This window comes from Metopolophium dirhodum, chromosome 7, assembly GCF_019925205.1.
Source record: "Metopolophium dirhodum isolate CAU chromosome 7, ASM1992520v1, whole genome shotgun sequence".
Classification (NCBI taxonomy): Eukaryota; Metazoa; Arthropoda; class Insecta; order Hemiptera; family Aphididae; genus Metopolophium; species Metopolophium dirhodum.
In genome coordinates, this window is record NC_083566.1 from 29,245,363 (window position 1) to 29,268,093 (window position 22,731).

A 22,731-nucleotide genomic window follows, 5' to 3' on the forward strand; every position below is an offset into this window, starting at 1 on the left:
ATAGAAATATTAAAATACTTTTTTTTTAAATAATACATAAAATAATGAGCATAATTCTTTATTATAAACAAGAAATCCAACACAATATTAATAATCAACAACAAAATTGTATTTAGCAGTCACTAAAAAGATGACTAAACTAGTAATTAATAATATAATGATTACTAAATTTTTTATTATTATTAATTTAAAATATATTATACAAACACAAGTATATTATATGCGGAATAAAAGGAAATTAATATTATATTTTACTCTTTTAAACGGCCTATCCACAAGTTGAAACTAAAATTTTTATCCCTGTGAATTTAAAATACACAATATCTATTTAAATGTTATAACTATTTAGTATTTATGAATTAACCAAAATTCTTTTATTCAGTAAATTTATAGTAGGAAATTTTTTTTAAAAATGAAATTAAAATCAATATTATAAAATTAAAATTTATTTTTGGTAAAAAAAAATCAACAATGTGAACAACTTAATCTAATATTTTATATGACTATAATAATATACAAAAAAAATGTACTTTATATTATATTTATAAATAATATATATCACATTTTAAGCAGATACATTTACAAAATTAAAACAGGTATATATTATATACATTTCAAATAATATAATTTTATAGGTTAATTATTCACAACATAGATCACATATTTTTTACATAATTGAACATAATCCTGACATTTCTTTACCTTTATTAACTATTGGATATTCCTTAAGTTTTTTTGCATTGAGCAACAGTCTTGGTTTCATTTCTCTTTGTATTTTAGGAGCCACTACAGTTTCCATTTCAAGCCCGGGTGGTGGTGGTTGATCAGGATCGATTTCCCCAAACGTCTGTGTGAAATCTGGTGGTGACTGTGGTTCAATGGATGTGTTTTCAGAGAGAATGATTGGTTTTGGAACAGGTGTCATTTTTTGACTGATGTTTATCTTGATTGTCCCCATTGCGGGAGCAACTGGAACATTCCATTCAGTATCAGTGTTTCCATCAATAGAACATGTCATTGTAGAAACAGGGGATGGAGATTTAGGTTTAATTTCTTCAGGTACAATTTCTTGAGTGTTTGGGGGGGATGACAAACTGTTAATATTTTCAACAATGGGTTCATCGACTAATTTAGGTGATAAAACTTCAGTCACTTGAATTATCTCCATAGTGTCAGGAATTTCCAAATCTTCATAATTATTTGTCTTCATATTTTCTTCAGTCTGTGATTCTCGAAAAACTGGTTCAGTTTGAAGTGAATTTTCATCAGTTATTTGCTCTTCATTTTCTTTAAGATTAATTGATTCCGTTTCTAAAATTGTTTCTGTTTCCTTAGTTGTTTCTGTTTCCTTAGTTGTTTCTGTTTCCTTAATTGTTTCTATTTCTGTTTCCATAACTGTTTCTTTTTCCACAACTGTTTCAGTTTCCATAATTGTTTCAGTTTTTGTTACAGTTTCTTTATCTAGAACTGCTTCTTTTTCTGTAAATACTTCTTTAATCCCAACTGGTTGTTTTTCTAAAATGATTTCTTTTTTTATTAATGAATCTTTCTCAGTTATAAGCTTCTCTTCATCTTTCAAATGTATTTCTTTGTTTTTTTCATCTTTGATTTTTATGTCTTCTGCCAATTGTAATTCCAATTGTTCTTCTTCTTTAATTTCAATTCTTTGGCTTTCCAATTGTTTGGCTTCTACAATAGCTCGATTTCTCTTACGAATTTTTTCCTCTCGAGTTTTCTAAAAAAAAGCAATTTGTAATATAATTAAAAAACAAGAAAGAATATTTTTAACAATTAATTATTTATTATTAATTTAAATTATTATTTACAATCATATCATCGTGGCACATGGGATGATAAAGTCGTTTATCCTTTTCAACACAATTCTTCAATTGCCACTCTTCATCTTTTTCATTATAAAATTGTTCAAACTGATCATGACACAAATAACAGGCAGCTAGTTCACTATTTTCACCAGCTGGAACACAAGGTACATTTTCTTCTTCTAATTTCTCATCTTCTTTAGCACCTTTTTCTGCTTGTATATCAAACCAACTCGCAGCTAAATGTGGTAGAAAATTTGTGAATTTAATTATGAATCAAGGATTTAGAGAAAAAAAATCAAATTACTATGCTAAAAATGGAAGCGTAAAAATATTAAAAATTTCAAACATATTTTAGGTGTATAATATTGTAAAATAAAACAAATTCGCTAATAATAAAACTATTATAAATACGTTAACTAATCAAGTGGTTCTCAATCAGCACATTGCATACTTTGTCACCAATTTTTTTTTATTTAATGTTATCCATAATACACTTTAGTTTTAATGATAGTCATTTTTTGATTATATGCTAGGGTGTGAAAAAAAGTTAGAACCACTGAATTAATCAACGATACAATGTTAATTTCATTGTTGATAACTGCAACAAATGACCAATAAAGCAACGGGTATGCTAAATTAAATTAAATATGAACAACTGAAAATAAGAAGAATATATAACTAATAAACCAAAATAAAAAATTCATTATTAAAATTATTGATTATCATACTAAAGTAAATATCAAAATCAATCAACTCTTATACTGCTAATTTTTTATTTTAGTAATGTGTTTTTTTTTTAAGATCTTGAATAAGAAAGTATCAACCATTAATTTATTACCTCTTGTAGTTTCATCTTCTTGTTCTTCATATTTACACCAGTCACTAGTATCATAATACCATTTTCTAGATTGAACAGTTTTGCTTGCCATTTTTTCACGTCTATTTTGCCTAAAATGCCAATCTAAATGACTACTATACTTAATGGTAAACTCTGCAGTGAAACGAATACCACAAGAACTGCACTGAATTCCTGTATATAAGTTGTGAATTAATCCTGGTTGTTTTCTGAAATAAGACAATATATTTATAGCAAAATAAAGTAATTAAAAAAATTATAATACTAACTGTTTTAAGGATAAAGGATCTGAAAAATCAACAGGTTTTATGGTTAAATTTTCTGCCTCCTTCTCTTTCTTTTTTAGTTTTGATTGGACAACTTCTTTTGGCTTGTCCTTAGGTACAATTCCACTGTCCACTAACTTCTTAAATAATTCATTAATATCCATATCACTAGGTAAGACAGGAGGTATTATAGGTGCAGACATTGTAGGTGGTACATAAGAACTTGTAACAGGTTCTAATTTCTGAGCAACATTAGAAAGTAGAGGTAGCGATGTCGTTGCTGCAAAATTATGAACAAAATTAATGATATAGTAGTCTTAAATATTTAATTTTGGCATTATAAATTTACTTGGTGCTAAAGAATACGAAGAAGAGAATGATTGTGGAGGAAGTTGGTTAATATCTTCATTTGGTGTTAATGTAGTCATTTCAAAACCGGTGAAATTTGGTGGCATTGGTGGCATTGGTGGAACAGGTATTGGCGGTAAAGATTCAGTAGAAGAATCTTCAGTTAGTACTACACCCATCATTTGAGAAATAGCAGCATAACCTGGTCTAATATTTGGTGGTAATCCTGTGAATCTTAAGTAGTATTCATTGCCTCTTACAATAATTGCTTGTGGTGGTCCGTTATAGTTAACTTTGAACGGTTGGTCATTAATCATAGCTCTCATCAATCCATCAATAAAACGAAAAATAAGTGCGGTATTACCCACATCAATACGCTGTGGTTTAGCATCTAAATAGACAGGTACAGTATACGAGTTATCAATAATAATAGCTATACGACCAGCAACTAAATCTTGTCGCTTTGTGTTGCCTATATTGACTGAAGGAGGAGGGCCTTCAAGTTTAACAGATCTTTTGACACCACCAAGGTCAGTAAAGATTGGAGAGCCACCAAAAAAACATTCATAGAATTTGCCGTCTAAATAAAGTTCTCGAGTAGGTGCGCCTAACCGTACTCTATGAGGTTGACCATCTAATAAAAATTCTCTATCAGGACTATTGAAATGACACAAAACCGGGAAAAGGTCATCAAATATAATGTTCTTTGGGGTTCCTTGAAAATATATCTCTCTAGGATCGTCCCAAGATACAAAAGTAATCGCTGTTGGACCATAAAATCGTACTTCTCTCGATACACCATCAATGCTGATAGTTTTTGTAGCATCATGAGCAATCATATCCAATATTACAGGATCTGAAGGAGGAATAACAGGAACTGTCCAATCAGGTGAAGAAGATGCAAATGGAGCAGTTGGTCTAGGCACTTCATACATAGGCGGTGGAACAAGAGATCTTGTTGAATGAGAATAATTTGGACGAGGTCCTCTAGACCAAGGTTCAACTCTATTTTGAGAGAATCTAGAACCATTTTCAGGTCTTAAATTCCAAATTTTATTATTTCTCCAAGTACGAGTTTTAGAATTTTCTTTTTCATTACGTTTGTATGTTGTTTTACGCCTTTTAAATACAGGTCGATCCTCAGAATCTGATTTTTTGTTAATTTTTTTCGACTCTTCTGAACCAGTAGAACAACTTTTTGAAGAACAATCGCTATCACTTCCGCTGACATCGCTTGGTTTTTTGATAACAAGGTTCCAAGAGCCAAGCGCGGGACTGTTTTCATCAACAGGTTTTTCAATTATAGTTACCGTTTCTACTAAGGAAGGTTTTAAATCAGTACCATTTCCAGTAACAGGTAGAGCAATTTTTGGAACAATGTACTCCTTTAATTTAGTATTACTATCTTCTGTATTATTGACTTCTTCTAATTTTTCCACTTCGGTCATTTCAATTACCTTAAATATTTAAATAAAAAACAATAATTTCAAAATTATATAAATACACAACATTTTATTATTCTTACCTGACACATAATTTTTTTGTATTCATCAAAAGATATGCTTCCTGCATTTAAAGCTTCTTCAGCTTGTCTAAGAATATGGCTTTTATTGTTTTGTGTAGGTTTAGCTCGCATGTCTACGTCCATTGTATCATTATTTTCTACTAATGTTTCATTCAATTCACAAGGCAATTTTTTGGTAGGAGACTTGTATGGTATTTTAAATGTATCTGGTTTTATTTCCTTATACTTTGCCCAAGATTTACCAACCTCAGGATTTTGTGATTCCGATATTTGTGGCGGAGGAGGTGGTGTAGGTACAATAGGTAGAGCAGATAATGTTCGTAAATCCACATCTTCTGCACCAAAGAGTCTGAAAATAATTTTTATTGAAATGAAAATAAATATAAAACTAGTCAAAGCATACATAAACATTGTGCATTAATATAAATATATCATTTATAACTATATACTATAACATAAATCATTTAAAACTAAAAAGAAATTTAAGTTTTTAAAAACATAATAAATAACTTTTATATATTATTTAGTACAAATGTATGGCATATCTGATAAACGAGATAAGATTTATGTTTACATCTATATTTATAATTAAAATAAAGTCCAGAAAAAACGGTTTTCCATCTAAAATTATCAAAATTCATTATCTGACAATAATTTATTGTAGATAAAATTTTAAATAGACAGTATACAGAAATGTATTATCAACCACATTGAAGAACATTCACTTAAACAAAATAATCACATACACAGGAACAGTTTCTATTAGAACTTAAATAAATATGTATAAATATTAGTAAGTAGAGTTAATTTGTAGATGATTATCAATATTAAAATACAAAAGTTATAACAAATATACACACATAATAGGCAACAAAAACTTTTTGAATTATGTTATTATAAGGCATGATATTTTTAGTATACTTACCTCATTTGTTTGTTTAAATTATGCATATAATTACAAATTTAAATTTTTAAAATTTTTATGTGTAGTTTAAAACAATATTTTTACAACACTTGTCTATTTAAAGAGTATTCTGATGATAGAAACTTTAGTTTTTCAAACGTGAACCTACATGTTTTAATACTAATTGTGAATCAGATGATTTTTCTGAAAATGTTGGCGTACTGTAATCGAAATTTGAAAGAAAAGTTTCTGACCAATTCTGTTTTAAATAGTAAGGATAATACTATTATAAAAGTATATTATTATTATTGGATGCAAAATTAATCCATAAGCATTTTGTAATATTAAAAACTGTATACCTGACCAAATAGTAATAGTTATAAACAAATATTTTCTTTTGTATACTTAATCATAATTACCGAGCTTGTATCCATTTTTAAATTATTTAATAGACTATTATAATCCTTATTATCCTTAATATTAAAAGTAGAGTAAATTTAGAAACTTTTTGTTCAGATTTAAATTACAATATGTCAACATTTTCAGCAAAAAACTATCCGATTCACAAGTTGCATTAATACATGTAGGTTCTCATTTGAAAACCAATGTTTGTGTTGCCACAGAATCCTCCTTAAATATTGTGAAAAATCTATTTTAAAATATTGTCTTGAACTACAAAATTATTCCAAACAACATAATTTTAACATATGCATAATTTTAACATAAAAATATGGTGAGCATGCCTAAAAAATCATTCTATATATTTTCTATTTAGCAATATTATTAAAATCTGGTATTTAGATCTAGAAAATATATATTTACACTAAAGTCATTACAATAAAATAATTCTATATTAATCCAAATACTATATATTAAATAAAATGATTAAAAGATTATCTGTGTCTAGTAAGTGCAGTTTTTCCCAACCTATGGATCGCAAAATATTTATAATGGGGGTCAAAATCGTAAACTAATAATTAATAGTAAAAAACTAAAAATGGATTTGAATACAAAAATTATCTATATAGAAACTAGAATTAAGTAATCAATCTCATTATATTATTAAAATTGCTTATAACAAAATTTATTAGTAATATTACAAGATTATGGCATACTTGATTTTTGGTAGAGGGTCGTTCCTACCCAGATAAGTAAATTTGTGGGTCACCATAACAAAAAGGTTGGGATACACTGTATTAGTGTATGGAACATTAACACTGTAATACTTATCTGCTTACTACCATCTTTATATATAAAAACAAATAATATTTTAATATCTACTAAGTTAATTATTATTATTAACAGGTAAAATAAAACATATTGAATTCAAAACAATGAATTTTTGACAAACCATAAAAAAATTAATTTAATAAAACTAACATGATACTTTGTAAATGAATTACATATCTTGAAATCAACTTAATTTGTATCTTACACATTGTATTGTATGCATATATATATATATATATATAATGCAAGGTGATTTCATTATTAACAAAAATACTTTTTAAATAAAAATATCAATATTGCCAATGTTGCTCAAAAAAAAAAATTAGAAATATTAAATTATTATACAGGGTGTCCCGAGAGGATTTACTGTGGTATCTCCTGATAATAAATTTATCATAAATCTGTTTTTTTTTATTATTAACAGAGCAAGGACTAAACTTTTTTATTTTTTTACATGTTTTGGTAAGAGTAAAAAAAGTTATTATTTTATTTTTGAAAAAAATTGAAGAATGCCATTTTAGTTTATTTTTGTGAAAATTGTGACTTCAAAATTTTATTTTTATAATTTTTTTAGTTTATAGGCAAAAACCGGTTTTTTTCCAGTCAGCGAGTCCCTCTCTACGGCCAATGGGTATATCCTAAGGGACACCATATATATATTTAAAATTTTCAATATAATTTTTGGGCATCCTGTGTATGCATAAAACATAAAACATATTCTGAGTATAAAAACAATTTCATGATGATCAATAATTAAATATATACTATATAAATAAAAATAAATACTATTTAAGTATGTCCAACTAAATAATTATGAAAATTATCAATTCTAAGATGTATACAAATTATGAAAATTTTATAATTTTTAAACCTACTAATTATTTTAGTGGTTCACTTTTATTACTTTATATTGAAAAAATTAAAGGAACTTACTCATCAATGATTTCAGATTTGCTCTTTTTTGCTGCAGGTTCTGTATCATCAGTTTTGATTGAATCGGAGGTCCTCTTCACAGTCGGGACTTTAATTCTTAGGTCAATGTCATTTTGTTGTTTGATAATAATGTCTGCAAGAACACCTTTAATTTTCATGAGAGTTCAAATATGTACCTTTGTACTCAATCTGGTTTAGGAAGTTATAGATATTATGTAAAAAAAAATAACAGATATTCTTCTTAGGTAGTTGATGATCCCGTAGATGAAATGTTAGTTAACTGTTGTCATATTAAAATTGACAATGGTTATAATTATTAACCATATTTTAAAAACTATACTGAGCGTTGTTCTTTTTTTAATTGCTCGTTTCCATTTTTTTGTTTATGGAAAATTGTGAGAATGTTGTGATTTTCATAAACCAAGATTAATTTACAGTCAAATATAATAAATCACATTTGAAGCATCTCATTTTAACCTCAATAATATTTTCTTTAAAAACAAAATTTAACAAATTTATCATAAATTTGCAAAAAGTAATAATTTATTTTAATTCTTACAAATTTGAAGTACATTCTAAATCTTATATTTGGACATCTAAAAATATATTAGATTTAAAATAAAATAAAAGTAACCACTAAGAATGTAAACCCCTTAAAAAAAGCACACTGATAAGAATAATAGGTAATAGTGGCATTGTTCCATTCAGAATCTATAACACATATAAATATACATACACTATAATGTATGCATAAATATATATTATTAACAATTCATGTTTTAAATTAACTTATTATTACTTTATAATACAATGTATACAATTTAATCAATTTGGTTGATTAATTTTAAAATTCATTTCATGTCTGAATGCAGATAAAAAGTATTTAATACCATTAATACATTTTTTATTGATAAATAAAAACATATTTTGTTTGTCTTATATAACATCCAATAAACTGTGTTTTATTAAAAGTAAAACAAAATGTTAGTCTGATGCACGAGGAAACGCAATGTCTTAATTTGTATAAATATATATTGTAATAAAAAAAGAATAACAATATCCACCAAACTATTGGCTGATGGGTGGTAAAACCATTCATATACAAGATGATAGGACTTTCTGGAAAGGTGAAATTGTTTTCATTTTATTATGGGGAAGAAAAGCATCCAGTTTATTTAAAAATAACAATAAATCGCCAACAGAGAAATTTATGATAAAGTATAATTGATCAGACATTTTAATCTTACTTTGATTGGATTTTACAGCATGGTTGTCTGAGTCATTTTTCATTTCTAATGGTGCTGGAGTTGATTGTTCAGGTGATTTCTTCATTGTTTGCATGTAGATACGAAGACGTTTTAAAGAATCGGAATCTTCCAGAGAATCGGTTTTTTCTAATTCAGAAATAATGTTTTCAGTACTGTTTATATCAGTTTCATTAATTACTCCAGTAATTAAATCTTCGTCTTTAGAAACATTTATTTCAATAGCTTCATGACTAGGAAGATTAACATCATTTTTAGGTTCGTCTTTGAACAGTTTTTCTTCGATTTTTGGCAATATTGCACCTTTAATAGTCACTGTTTCATCCTGATCGATTTTTACATTCGATAATATATTTTTCTTCTTTAAGTCCAGTTCTTTAATATTTTTTTTTTCATCTCTTCTTTTGTGATATTTTTCATCTTTTAAGTTTTTTTCTTTGCGGTCAGTTTTTTTATGGGTCTTTCTTGGGAGTTCTTTTTTAGAAGGTGAACAGCTTGGACTTCTTTCTTTTCTTTTTGATTCTCGATGTTTACTACTGTCTCTTTTGGGTTTATCAAGTTTTTTATCATCTTTATTTTTGAGAATTGACTGTTTAATATCATTAGTAAGTGATGGCAACGGCTTTACAGCATTTTCCACTTTTCTTAAACGTGGATCGCGGTTTAGAGTTTGTAACAATTGTGTACCGACTGGGTTGATTTTGGTAGTTTGTTGGTTTACATTGAAAAATGGACTAGAAACAACCTATAGTAAAAGATAAATTTTTACTTATTTATGATATTTATTTAATTAGCTAATTTAAAATTACCATTTCTGCATTTTGTTGCTGCGATACAAATGGTTGTGCAGGATTTTTTAACGATTGTACTGCAGGTAAAGATGTTGGTTGGAATTTTTTAGAAGGTGAAACAATAACTTTAATTGGCATTGTAGGTGACTCTGAACTGATTGAAGATACATCAATCATTTTAACTGAATTCTCAGTTATTCTTCGAGAATTTTCAGATGACTGAATTTTTGCATAAATGTCTTCATTAGAAGGCGAAACACCCACCGTTGAAGATGATGTACTCGCATTAAAAGCATTCTATAAATATTTTTAAATAAATGATAGTTTTAAAATGAATATAAAATAAATTTACTTTTGATAGATTAATCTTATTCATTGATCTTTTTTTTTGAATTTCCATTTGATTTTTGGTTTGCAATAATTCCAGTTCTAATTTTTTTTGCTGTAGTTCAAGCAATTCCTTTTGTTTCTTAATGAATTTTTCTCGTAAAGATATATCTTCTTCTACATCAGGTTGTACGGGTTTTGGTGCCTCAGTATGATTAACCTGGAAAACTAAAACATGTTTAAAACTGGCTACAATATTTTTCTTGAACCAAGTTTACATAGTGTATGATTCACTATTAGCAGTATAACTTTTGAACGTTCATTAATAAAACATTAAAAAATTATCAAGAGATCAAAATAACTTTGGATATTTCAGATTATAAAAGTTTAATGTAATTCACACCATGTAAACCAGGCAATAAGAAACAAAAAATAATTATATACATTATTTAGAAATTTTGGATTAACATGAATGTTTGGTGGAGCAGCACTTAGAGGCCAATTTTTGTCAATTGAATGAATCATTACATCAAGGGCATGAAGTTTAGTAGCTGGTACAACATCATTCCAAGTAGAACGTAGTTTATACATATTTCCTCTAGTCTTTTCATCAACCTAAGATAAAAGAGATTATATAGAAAACATTTCACTTAGAAAGTTAATAAAATACAATATAATATTTACTTTAATGAAAGTGCTAGCAAAAAGTTTCTCAATATTTTGAATGAAAAGTGGTGTATATGGCGTTCCAATGTTTTTCATGACCGAGTCAATTAAGTAAAGCACTGGTAACTTGCTGTCGGCCTGCACCTGAATATAATTAATATTAAATGTAAGTTTAAAAACAAACCTGAATATGGTTTCATCCTTGCGGTCCTCCACACTCCTCCAGAGTATCTTCAAGAATTCTCCATTATGTGCAGAAAAAGGCAACCACTTTGATCTCAATTAATATAACGCTTGTTATATTTAAAGATGTTAGTTATTTTTTTTTATTTGTATATATATTATATAACAAAATAGATAGTTTACAATAAACCAAAAACTATAACTACAATATACATTAAAAATATTATTTTTTATCCTAATGTGTACTAACTATAATTTTAAATACAGAGATTTAAGTCTATTATCAATTGAACTAAGGTATTGAAGAAAAAGATAATAAAGGTTGTTCTTTATGCTACAATTGTTCATAACTGTATAAATAAGTAAAAACCAAAATTAATATATATTTTAATATTGGACTAATCACAAGTGTAAATACAGTACTTGGGTAAGCAAAGACAGTTTCTCATATTTTTTTCCAGCTAGATGATTTAAATTGATTAAACCAAATAGAATCTCTAGGTTTTCACATGACTAATATTAAGAAAAACTCAATAACTCACTCAAACACAATAAATGTTATAACAAATATATATGTATATTAAATACAAATATGACAATTTAAAATGATATAATTTAAATCCATTGATTGTATCAACTAACATACTAAACATATTTATGATTGTACTAATATATGTATGGGATAGTTTAACAATGAAGATTTAAAAATATTGTTTAATTTATTCGAAGAATAAAATGAATATATACAAATAATATTTGTCAATAAGAAGAATATAAATTGTATAAAATTCTTTTTTAAAATTAAAATAATTTGATTAATGACAATTTTCAAAATAAAATATGAATTTAAAGCATAGTACAAACTTGTTTACAACGATTTTTGTTAGTAAAATATTTTTTTTTGTTTTAATAATCAATACACATGATAGATATTATATTTAAGACTAAGTGGCTTGATATTTATCAAGTATGAATAGTTAATAACAATTTTTGTAATGTGATATATATACAATTATTTTAATTAATTTTAAGAGTTGGGATATCAACTTATAAATTGAATATACTCATATTATAAATAATTAAATGATTTACTCAATAACTTGAAATATTTTGTTAAAATTGAGTTCTCGAGGCTCTACAATTTTTATTTTAAAAGGAAGAAATTTTGTAGGCTTTATTAAAATAATTATGGTTAATACATAAACAGAAGAATTTTATTAAATTTAAAAAATATAAGTTTAAGAAAATATATTTCTAAAATATTACAATTTTAAGTAATTGTAAATATTTTGAATATTCTAGAACATATAATTTTTTTATTTATCATAATAAGATAAAAAACTATTTTTGTATTAGTGTTGTACATAATCTGCCAATACACAAACACATATTGATTGGTGTTGTTAAATTACACAATTACAATACAAAATAAATATTGTAGATACAATGTATTTAGGTTTTTTGTAATTACACATCTAATTGTAGATTACAACGTACACAGTCATTTATTTTAAATTTTTAAATTAATTAAGTTTTAATTTTTGACGCTTAAAACACAACCATTTATATTATTTAATATAACTAAAGTATATTCAGATAAAATAACTCCCCTGGCGAACTCAACCAAAAGTTACCGTAATTGTGTGTGATGTTTAATTTATAGGCAACCATAAATTACTAAAATGCTGAAGTTACTTTTTTATTATATCTGTAATTATATTTTATAAATAACATTGCATATGTTACATCTCTACATATTGGATATACTTAAAACGTATTATATATATATACATTTCCTACTGTATTAGAAAGAATAAACCCCATTATAATATTTTTTTACTTTTAAAACTTGTATTAACGAAAAATTGTTTCAGGTTAACCCTACAACGCTACAGTACCAGCATTTTAAAAAGAAGTTAATATATTCATATTTTGGTAAAGAAAACTAGAAATTTTAACATTATATAATTATTAGCTCAATATTTTAACTATTTGGAATGATATAAATTAATTTAATTAGTGTTGTGTAATATCATTATACATTTGGTAGTAAAAACGTCCAGAGTTGATTATGAGTTATTAATTACATGTCTAATATATTTAATTCAATGTTGGTTTATATTTGTAAAATAAAATTAAGTGTCCACCTGATAAAAGTTTTACCCATAGGCCATAAAGTAGTATTTTTAAAATGTTTGGAACAGTCATTAAGTTCACAATACCTAATAGTTTGGTTTCTTTTACTAGTTAGACATTAATTAGTAATTATAACCAGTGCTTTTAATAATGAAAATGTATGGATTAATATTAAAAGATAATTGATGTATATATAGAAAAACACTTGTTGAAGCAAATTATAAAACGTAAGATGAAATTATACATAATATTATATAATGCCATATTAAATAAACGGACATTCGAAGAAAAAATCACTTTTAATACTCTGAAACCTATAGCACAACTTCATTTTTGGGACAGATTAATCAGTGATCTTTCTGCATTTATTTATTTTCTTCACCACATTATCAACTAAATTATAATATCCGTATTAACTAAACCAAACCACCAACTTAAGGAATACAATTAAACCCATTGATTGGAACAGGCCGAGGTGTACAATTTTATGTACATTTCATCTATACTAAAAGAATACGATACATCCGCAATCAAAATTAGTTATGATCACTGTTATTTAGATACCTACCTTTATGTTTTATTACTAATTGAAGTAAATAACATAAAGGTGAAACTTCAAATTGTATATGTTATCATCTCATTCAACCAGATTTACACAGATCCGTTATTTTCTGTATATCTTTGAAGTGGTTAAACTTGAGGTCTTCTGGAGTTAATAGTTATCTCCCAACGCAGATAAAGCACTTTTTTTTTAAATGATCATCCTTTAAACTAAATTCTGTATTTTTACCAATATGTTACTTATTGAGAATAGGTGTCATAGAAGTAAAGCAAATGTTAAAGAAACATTATTAATCAATTTATAGATTTTATTTACACTTTCAAATAAATTATATTAAATACAGCACTAGTATTATAATTTTGTTTCATTTACAATACAACCTATTATTTTAAAAAGTAAACCATTTATTTTTCATATTCTTACTGAGCTTTTCAAAGAAATATTTGCCAAATATTAAATAAAAAGAAACAAGAAAAAAAAGAGGACCAAAAAGGACGTAAACCATATTTAGTCACATCATATATTTTTATTTCATGTTGTTTAAATATTGTAAATATTCACATATATTTGTACTTTAACTAAATATATGTCATCATAGCCAGAGGGATTTCAGCACTATCATTATCCAAAACATGGCTATTTTGTAATCTGAATTGATTAAGTAGATATTAGATATTCTACTACAAGTAAAAATTTCCAGTAACATTACATTTAAATTATATTAGGTAGCATCAATGTATTTAAAAGCAAATAATTTGGGTTGACAATGTAGTGAATATCCCTCTGTTATGACTTTAAAATATTCATTACTATTATAAAGTTTAAAAACCTTATGCAGTTGTCTTTCAATACACTGTACAATGATTGGCGCATAAGCTGAGTTCTCTTCAGCCAGCATTGTCAACATGTTTATCAAAGGCTTGCTATTGATGTTGAGGTCAGCTAAGGCATTAAAATATTCTTCCGCTACTTCTTTTTCTTTGGCAGTCATTGTAGATTTTGTTTTGTTCAGATTAAAAGTTTCAATATTTCCACCACTACAACATACATATAAAATATATACATTAACCAATATCTCAAAAGTAATTAACATAAAAAATAGGAATTAGATGGCCCATTTATCAATTTATTTACCTAGTTCTGAATTTCAAATCATTTAAAAATAAAACAAGCAACAAATGTAACAAAATAAAATGTAATTTTTTTTAGTGATAAGACATCAGCTCAATAGTTTAATTAACAGTAATTATCTGTTGTTTTTATGATACTGACATGTCAGGCATAAACACATCATTTTTGCATCAATATGTTACAAGATACTTTATTTATAAAACATATTCTATACTTGATAATTACAAATTGATAGACAGATAATGACATACTTACCTTGTTCCAAAAGAGAAGACACCAGATTTACGTAACAAAACCAATATTTCCCATGGCCACCTGGTGTCTTCTCTTTTGGAACGGGATATAGATATAGGGCAAATATTGAAAATATTTGATATGTTTTAAATCATGACTAATTGCTTAAATATTTTAATAAGAATGACATAGGTAGATATCATTATTTTTACAAAATATGTTAATGTGGAGGAAACCCAATGTCAAACTGTATAAATATCAAATATATTATTATGTACCTATATTTTATATCAGAACTACCTAGGTGTGAAGAAATATTCTATAAATTAGGAACTTAGATACTTTCCTGTTATACGAGACTACGGCTATTATAGCAACTACCACCCATGCCTACCTCCATTATCACGACTACCACAATAGCTGAACGTGAAACATGTGCACATTTTGGTAGTCATAAATAACAGGATTCTGATGTTTCACAAAACAATTGCGGTAGTTGTGATAACGGAGGTAGCCTTGGGTGGTAGTCCACTAATAGCAGTAGTTTCATGTAACAGGAAACTACCAGAACCTAACAATATATGTGTGATTATTATGTAAGATCTTAATAGGAGTATATTATGTCAATATTAAATATCTATTGGGCTATCGGTGATTTATTTTCTTAATATCAGTAATATTTATAAACTGATTTATAAGTAATAACAATTACATTTATTTTTTATGATGTAGATTGGTTATTGAGTTTGATATTTTATAAAACAATACATTGATATTTTAAATGTTATCATTACCCATTGAGACAATATTTTATTTTTCTGTTATTCAATAAACATATTTCATTGTAACTAAATTATTCTACAGCTATACCAGATGATTATATTTTTAATAACAACTCATTATCTAAGTCAAAACAATGTTTTAACATAATTTAAAGTAATAACTAACACTTACAATACCATTATAAGAAATTATTATAATTGTTTTTTTAATGACACGTTATACATTTTATTTCATATTTTGATGTAAAATACTTTTTAAAGCTGTTTAAATGCTTGTATAATAAACACTGAATTTAATTGATGCATAAATAAGTATAAAATAAACAGAAATGAAAAATAATTTTTATTACTTTGCTTACTATTTATTAGTCAAAATCAAATAAAAAAGAAATATTAAAAACAACTTATTATCTAAATTTTAAAAAACTTAAATGGGTTTTTCTTCGGGTTATTCTTTGTCAAGTTCTTACTGTAGAAATTATTTTTTTCATTGCACTTTTCCAAGTAGGTTATAATATATCAGTGAAAATTAAAGATACCACAGAATAAATAAATTTAACTAATTATAAAACAATTTATAAAATCCAAGATTAAACTAGGTTTAATCACCTTTACTCTGTAATAGTGTTGGGAATAGATGACTAAAATGTTATCTAGATGACGATAATAGGTTATTAATAGGAATTTATAAAAAAAAAAAAAAATTGATAAGAATTTTTTTGTATTTTTTTACACTTGACATTATCTATACAGTAGGTTAGCCAGAAATCTCCCTAGGTGAGGGGAACCACTATATTAAATACCATATAACCTTGCTGTATACTACACAAATAACCAAGGGGGTGCCGAATCTCTCGACCACACAAATATACCACTGGAACAATGGGTACGATTTATCAATATTTTTCTACACAATTTATCTTCTTCTTTAAAAAATCAAAAACTGTGGTTTATGTTACACATAATACTTGCATCATTAATTTTATTATGTTTTTAAATTTAAACTAATGATTTTACTCTAATTTAATAAATATACTTAGGCATGCACTTAAATATACGTCTTAATAAAATAAAACAACATTAAATTTACTTATATACCTAATTGTTTTTATACAACATAATGTAGGTTAAGTTTAGTTTTAATTTGTATTAAGACAACGCTATCCATGCGTTTGTTGTCTCCGTTTTATGTCTAAACGTACGACATAGTAAATTTTCATCCACTAGATTCAATGGTGTGCTGTTAGTTAATAGTTTTGGTATTTAAATGAATTGTATTATCAAACATTTAGATATGAACATCATCTAATCGTTGGGTTTTATTTGGTATTTTAATTTTCAAGGAAGATAGATATGAGCATTTTAAATCTGTGATACTTCATATACCTATATCTTACTTGAAAATTAAAATATCAATATTCGCCAATGCTTAATTATACAGATGGAAGTCCTTACCTAAAGGTTTGATAATAGGTCATTTCACTCTAATATAAATATTATCAAAACTAACAGCACACTATGAATCTAGTGAACGAAAATTTGCCATGTCTTACGTGTGTAAGACGTAGACAACAAGTACATTGGTAGCGGTCTCTTAACACATTAGAACACTGAAGTGAGTTCAAATTGTTGAAATAATGTATCTTAAAATATTATCCAGTTATTAAAATATATTATCAAATTGGTTAGGTTACAAGAAAACAAGCGAATGATAATGACAGTTACTGGCGTTGACGCGTTATATTGGGTTTTGATAGATTGAGTCTAAAATATAAACTCTGAGGTAAATAGATTTGTATATTAATTATGTATACTGTGTAAATATTAGTAATATAATTGACATTGAAATGGTGCCTTTGTGACATGCTATACAAAATATTATATGTACCTACCTAGTATTAAATGCATATAATATACAATATAATTATTACATTATAATATATAATATACATAGATTAATTTATTCTTCTAAAACAGTATACACAGAAATACAATTTGTATAACAAATAATACTAATATATAACTGCCACAGATGATCAGAAATAACCATGTTCCTACATAAATTAATATCAATGCAACAGCCACCAATAAATTATGGAATATTGACCACAGAATTGAATAAATCTATTCTGTGTATTGACTAACAATATTACCTATATTTTATATTTTATGACTTTATGACTACTTGGAATTTGTTCATACTATTTAAAACCTTCTATTAAATTACATTAATATGGTTCTGAACACAAAATGTAAAAATGTATAATCATACTATAATATTAAATAAATGTCTATACATAAAAATTATCAAGATAAATTAATATAGGTAACTAAAGTTTTCATCGAAGATAAATAAAAAGATGACCAGTAAAAATTTATCTAGATAAGATAATAGGTAATGAAATTTTCATCTAGATAAGTCGCAACACTCTGTTTGCCGTAAGTTGACTCGACCTTTTTTATTTTTGCGCAAGAGTAGTATAGTTAAAACGTTGTGATAATACAGTTCACTACGTATAAAGCATGGTGTTTCACAAAGTGAAACTGTAGAACTAATGTGAACTGTATTATCACGGTTTTCCCCATATTCCGCATACACAAAAAAAAAGTGGGTCAACTTATAAGCGAACAAAGTATATACATTTTTATTATTTAAATGAATTTATTACATTATTTAATTTAAAAATTTATATCAGGAAAATCAAATTTAGAGTTATTTGTAAGTTGGCAACTTTCAAAATGTATGATGGTTAAAACTAAAGGCATTTAAAATATCTCTGAATTCTTGGTTACTAGATATTAGCAAACATAAAAAAAATTCTTATCATTGTAGGCAAATTATTTTTAGTAAATAGGAACTTTTATTAAATAAATAAAATTAATTTGTAGATCCACATTTTTGTAGGTAAATATTAAGAGTGAGAAAGATACTTTCAACGAGAAAAAACTAGTTATTTTGGCGTATTTACTCGATCAGTTTAAATTACACACCTAATATTTCTAAAATGAAATATAAAATAAGTATAAAATTTCATTCAAAATAATTAGGTATTTTAACATTTATTTAACACTATGAATTATACAATATTAAAAAAAAAAATGTCAAGTGCAAAAGCAATAAATAACTAACTTTTTGTTTCTTTATTTCTTACATAAATATTTAAATTGTTGATGTAATTTTTAAAATTAAAAATGCCTTAGTGATTTAAGGCAAAAAGACTGACATCATTTTTCATTAGAATCAAAGTAACGAAAAATTCAATAGTTCAATTTACATATCTCATTAGGTAACTGAATGATTAGAAGTCAGTAAACGCAAACAACAATTTAATTTGAATACAGTACATTCTAGATTATCCGTGATCTTTCACAAAACTAAGTACAGTACTAAAAATGTTGTTTAATATGTAAAATATATGTTTTTGTGAAAAATCAAATGTAAATGTTATTTAGGTATATTGTATGAATGTTTAAATACAAATACAAAGGGTACCTACTAATCTTTGTTAAATACTGATTAATATTACCTGCATAATATATTTTTTTAATGATTTAATAACAGCATTTTAGTTTTAATTTGTATTTTACTGATTAACCTCAGAATTTGTATATCCGTGGTTTCCGTACCACCCTATTCCATGGATAATCGAGTTTACTGTAATCAATTTAAAATATGAATCGTTTGTCAAAATAATAGGCTGAGATAATCTCAATATTACAGTCATCAGTATCAGTTATTTTCTTCCCGTTATGTACCATAGTATAATATAACCCATATAATGTACCTAATTTTTAAATGATAATACTATTTAAATATCTACTAGACCATAAACCATCTGGTAAATACAAGGCAATGTAACTCTGTGTCTTATAATACTGTTTACCATGATTATGATTTGAATTAATAAATAATGTCACAATATTAATATAATATAAACAATGATTTTAGTTTCGTATAAAAGTTTGAAATAACAAGCTAAACAATAAGCAAAAACACATTTCATTTTATTTTTTAAATTATAAGGTTCATTAATTATTATTTACCTGCTTAATAGCTATTAGATATAATTGTGTTGTATTATTTATCAGGAGATTGACTAAAAGAATATTTTTATTTTGTAGGTAGGTACTAATATGAATTAATCACTCTTCTAGAAATGTAAAATTTTTTAATTCGTTATGATTTATATATCAAATATCAGGTTGTTTAATATCAGCTCATAGATCTGACAAAATGAAATATCAGATATCATAAAAAAATTGTACAAAATAATTCAAAACAACATATTTTAATAAACACATTTGATTTAAACTTACATACTAGGATGAAACCATAGACCTATAAACTTAGAGAGAGAAGTCAGGAGTATAATACAGAGTGAGCGAGAAAAGAAACGAAGTAGTAAAATCTATTCAGTTCCTTATACGATATTTATGTGAGCTTCTTCACTACTTTATGTTCTTTCTCTCTGTTATATATGAGATATATATATGTGATATATGATCAACAGGCATTGATAGCAGGGCGGAGAGGAATGCACTGTCCATTATATATGTCTATGGATCAAACCAATAGAATTCATTTAAATTATATAGAAGTTTAACCTAGAAAAATTAGTTGCTTTTTTAAGCAAACCTAATTTACGGACCATTAAAAAAAAACATATTTTAGAATAAGCTCAATGATCTGGTCATAATAATTAATTACTTTAAATAAATATTTCAACAATAATTCTTGCTACACCAATTGGTAAATAGGTACAATGTTCTCACTGGAATAGTATTATGCAATTATAAAGCTATAATAGATCCATAAACATACATTTTAATACCTGTAAAGATCACATATTGTTTTATCTAAATAGGGGAAAAAATTATAGGTAAGTAAAGTAAATTAAATGGATTGTGGGACCTTAAAAAATATGTTAAAATATATTATTATTTTCATGTACCTATGCACATAAATAAAAATTACCAATATAAATAAATTTTTCAAAAAATCGTTTATTCTAATATTAAGAGGACGCTACACCCGCATGCGTTGTCTCCGTCTTACAAATGTACAACATAGCAAAAACTTTTTAGCGCTGGAAAGAACCGAGAAAATCATAACTAAGAAACGAGATTTTCGCCACATAAAAAGAAGCACTTTGGCTGTGCAACATTGTTTTTATTTTTTTGATATAATTTATATGATAAAAGTTTTTCAAGTTTGAAAACACAAACAATAATGGTTTTTGAAACAATAAGAACTTTTTTCATGTAAGTGATATCAAAAAAATATTATGTTGCACAGCTATAGTTCTCCTTTTTATGTGGTGCAAATCTCGTTTCTTAGTTATGACTGTAGTTTTCTCGGTCCTTTCCCGTGCAAAATAGTTTTTTGATATGTTGTACATTTGTAAGATGGAGACAACGCATGCGGGTATAGAGTACTCTTAATGGAAATAAAATATAAAATATCCCTAATGCATGGTCCATATTATGTGGGGAAAACAACCACAAAATAATGTTAAACTTATAAAATATGATTCTGGGGTTAGGTTTATAGCATATACATTAATTGAGTTATGTATTAACTCAAATGGTTACTCTCTGAGTAAAGATAACACAAAATGCTATATGAATATAATTATGTAGTTGCGACATTTCAACAATTTAACTAGGTATTCAATAAAATTACATAGACTGATGAGACAACAGATGGCGAGTTTCAATATGATTTTAATAATTTCATCAAACTTAACTTTAGTGGTGAATACCTTAGTAGGTTAAGAAAATAAAAATGTACTATCAAATATATTTACGTACTTTAACAAAGTACATTGACAATATTAGTGTTATCTATAAAACGCTAGCGCGATCGTTTACGTTGAATGTTTCGTCGGCAACCCGAGGTCGACATTCAGCAAAAACTTACTACCGAAGACGGTATCGACGAGCGAATATGGGGTACGAAGAGCAGTCGGGACATGCGGCTTTAGGAACCTCAGCGAGGTCGCGGGTGGAAAAAAAATATGGCACACACCGTTATGGCCGCTGCCGAAACGCTCAGTTTTCTGACGATGACAAAAGCCCAACTCCCGAAATATTAACATTAAGGATTCCATATTTCTAATAATATATTTTCGAACACTCGGAAATGTAATAATAGTTATAGAGAACCCACTCACCGGAATGCGATGACACGGCGATCGGGTGATGTGCCGTCGGTCCGTCAAGTTGTAAGTTCGAACGTGTCAGTGGTTATGGCGATTGACTGTCATATCCAACGCTTGCTGCTCGAGAGAGTAGGTAGGCGAACAACAAATAACAACTATAATATTATATTCAATGTAACGATTAGTTAATTTTTATATAATAATTTTCGTTGAGTCGGGAAGTGAAAATACGCTGTGCGCATCTGCCCGGATTGCGAAGCAGAATGGTCGCTTAAATGAATAAATTGCACAAGATGGCGGACGTCCGACGATCTAACGTACACACGCACGCACGCGCATAATAGCCTACTTTTTCGTTGAGTAGGATGCACTGAACAAGTGAACACTGAACACTTTAGAACCGATCCAGGTGGCCAGGTTGCATTATTAGCATAGAGTTTAGTGGTAGCATAGTGGTAGTGTGGTACTGTGGTAGGATCACGACTGTATTGTCTGTCCGAGAAGTCCCGAGGTGTTGCCAACGTTCCGATCCAACATAATCCGTGGTCGTAAAATTATCGAAGAATACCGAACATGTGATTTGGATTTCGGAATATTCGGCTTTCTAA

At 26.8% G+C, this 22,731-nt stretch overlaps 1 protein-coding gene across 2 annotated transcripts; it reads right to left on the reverse strand.

Annotated features, from left to right (window-relative positions):
- Positions 1-428: 428 nt before the first annotated feature.
- Positions 429-22,587, reverse strand: LOC132949781 (uncharacterized). Of its 2 annotated transcripts, none has more exons than XM_061020855.1 (14): positions 22,136-22,587; positions 14,645-14,852; positions 10,953-11,078; positions 10,713-10,883; positions 10,294-10,488; positions 9,960-10,238; positions 9,133-9,895; positions 7,886-8,018; positions 4,819-5,167; positions 3,295-4,750; positions 2,949-3,225; positions 2,662-2,888; positions 1,827-2,059; positions 429-1,735 (listed from the first exon to the last, which is right to left on the reverse strand). In XM_061020855.1, exons 2-14 carry the CDS (start codon positions 14,804-14,806, stop codon positions 668-670), a joined length of 5,439 nt encoding a protein of 1,812 aa, XP_060876838.1. In that variant the 5' UTR covers positions 14,807-14,852; positions 22,136-22,587; the 3' UTR covers positions 429-667. The 2 variants fall into 2 exon arrangements, with proteins under 2 accessions (XP_060876838.1, XP_060876837.1); XM_061020854.1 differs by having other exon boundaries at positions 7,886-8,030.
- Positions 22,588-22,731: the final 144 nt, after the last annotated feature.

Coding starts and splice junctions, on each gene's coding strand:
- LOC132949781 (XM_061020854.1), bottom strand. CDS start 14,806: ATGACTGCCAAAGAAAAAGAAGTAGCGGAAGAATATTTTAATGCCTTA. Junction 8,031..9,132: donor TGCTGTAAAATCCAATCAAA/GTAAGATTAAAA, acceptor TGAAAATTAAAG/GTGTTCTTGCAGACATTATT. Junction 1,736..1,826: donor TGTGCCACGATGATATGATT/GTAAATAATAAT, acceptor GCTTTTTTTTAG/AAAACTCGAGAGGAAAAAAT.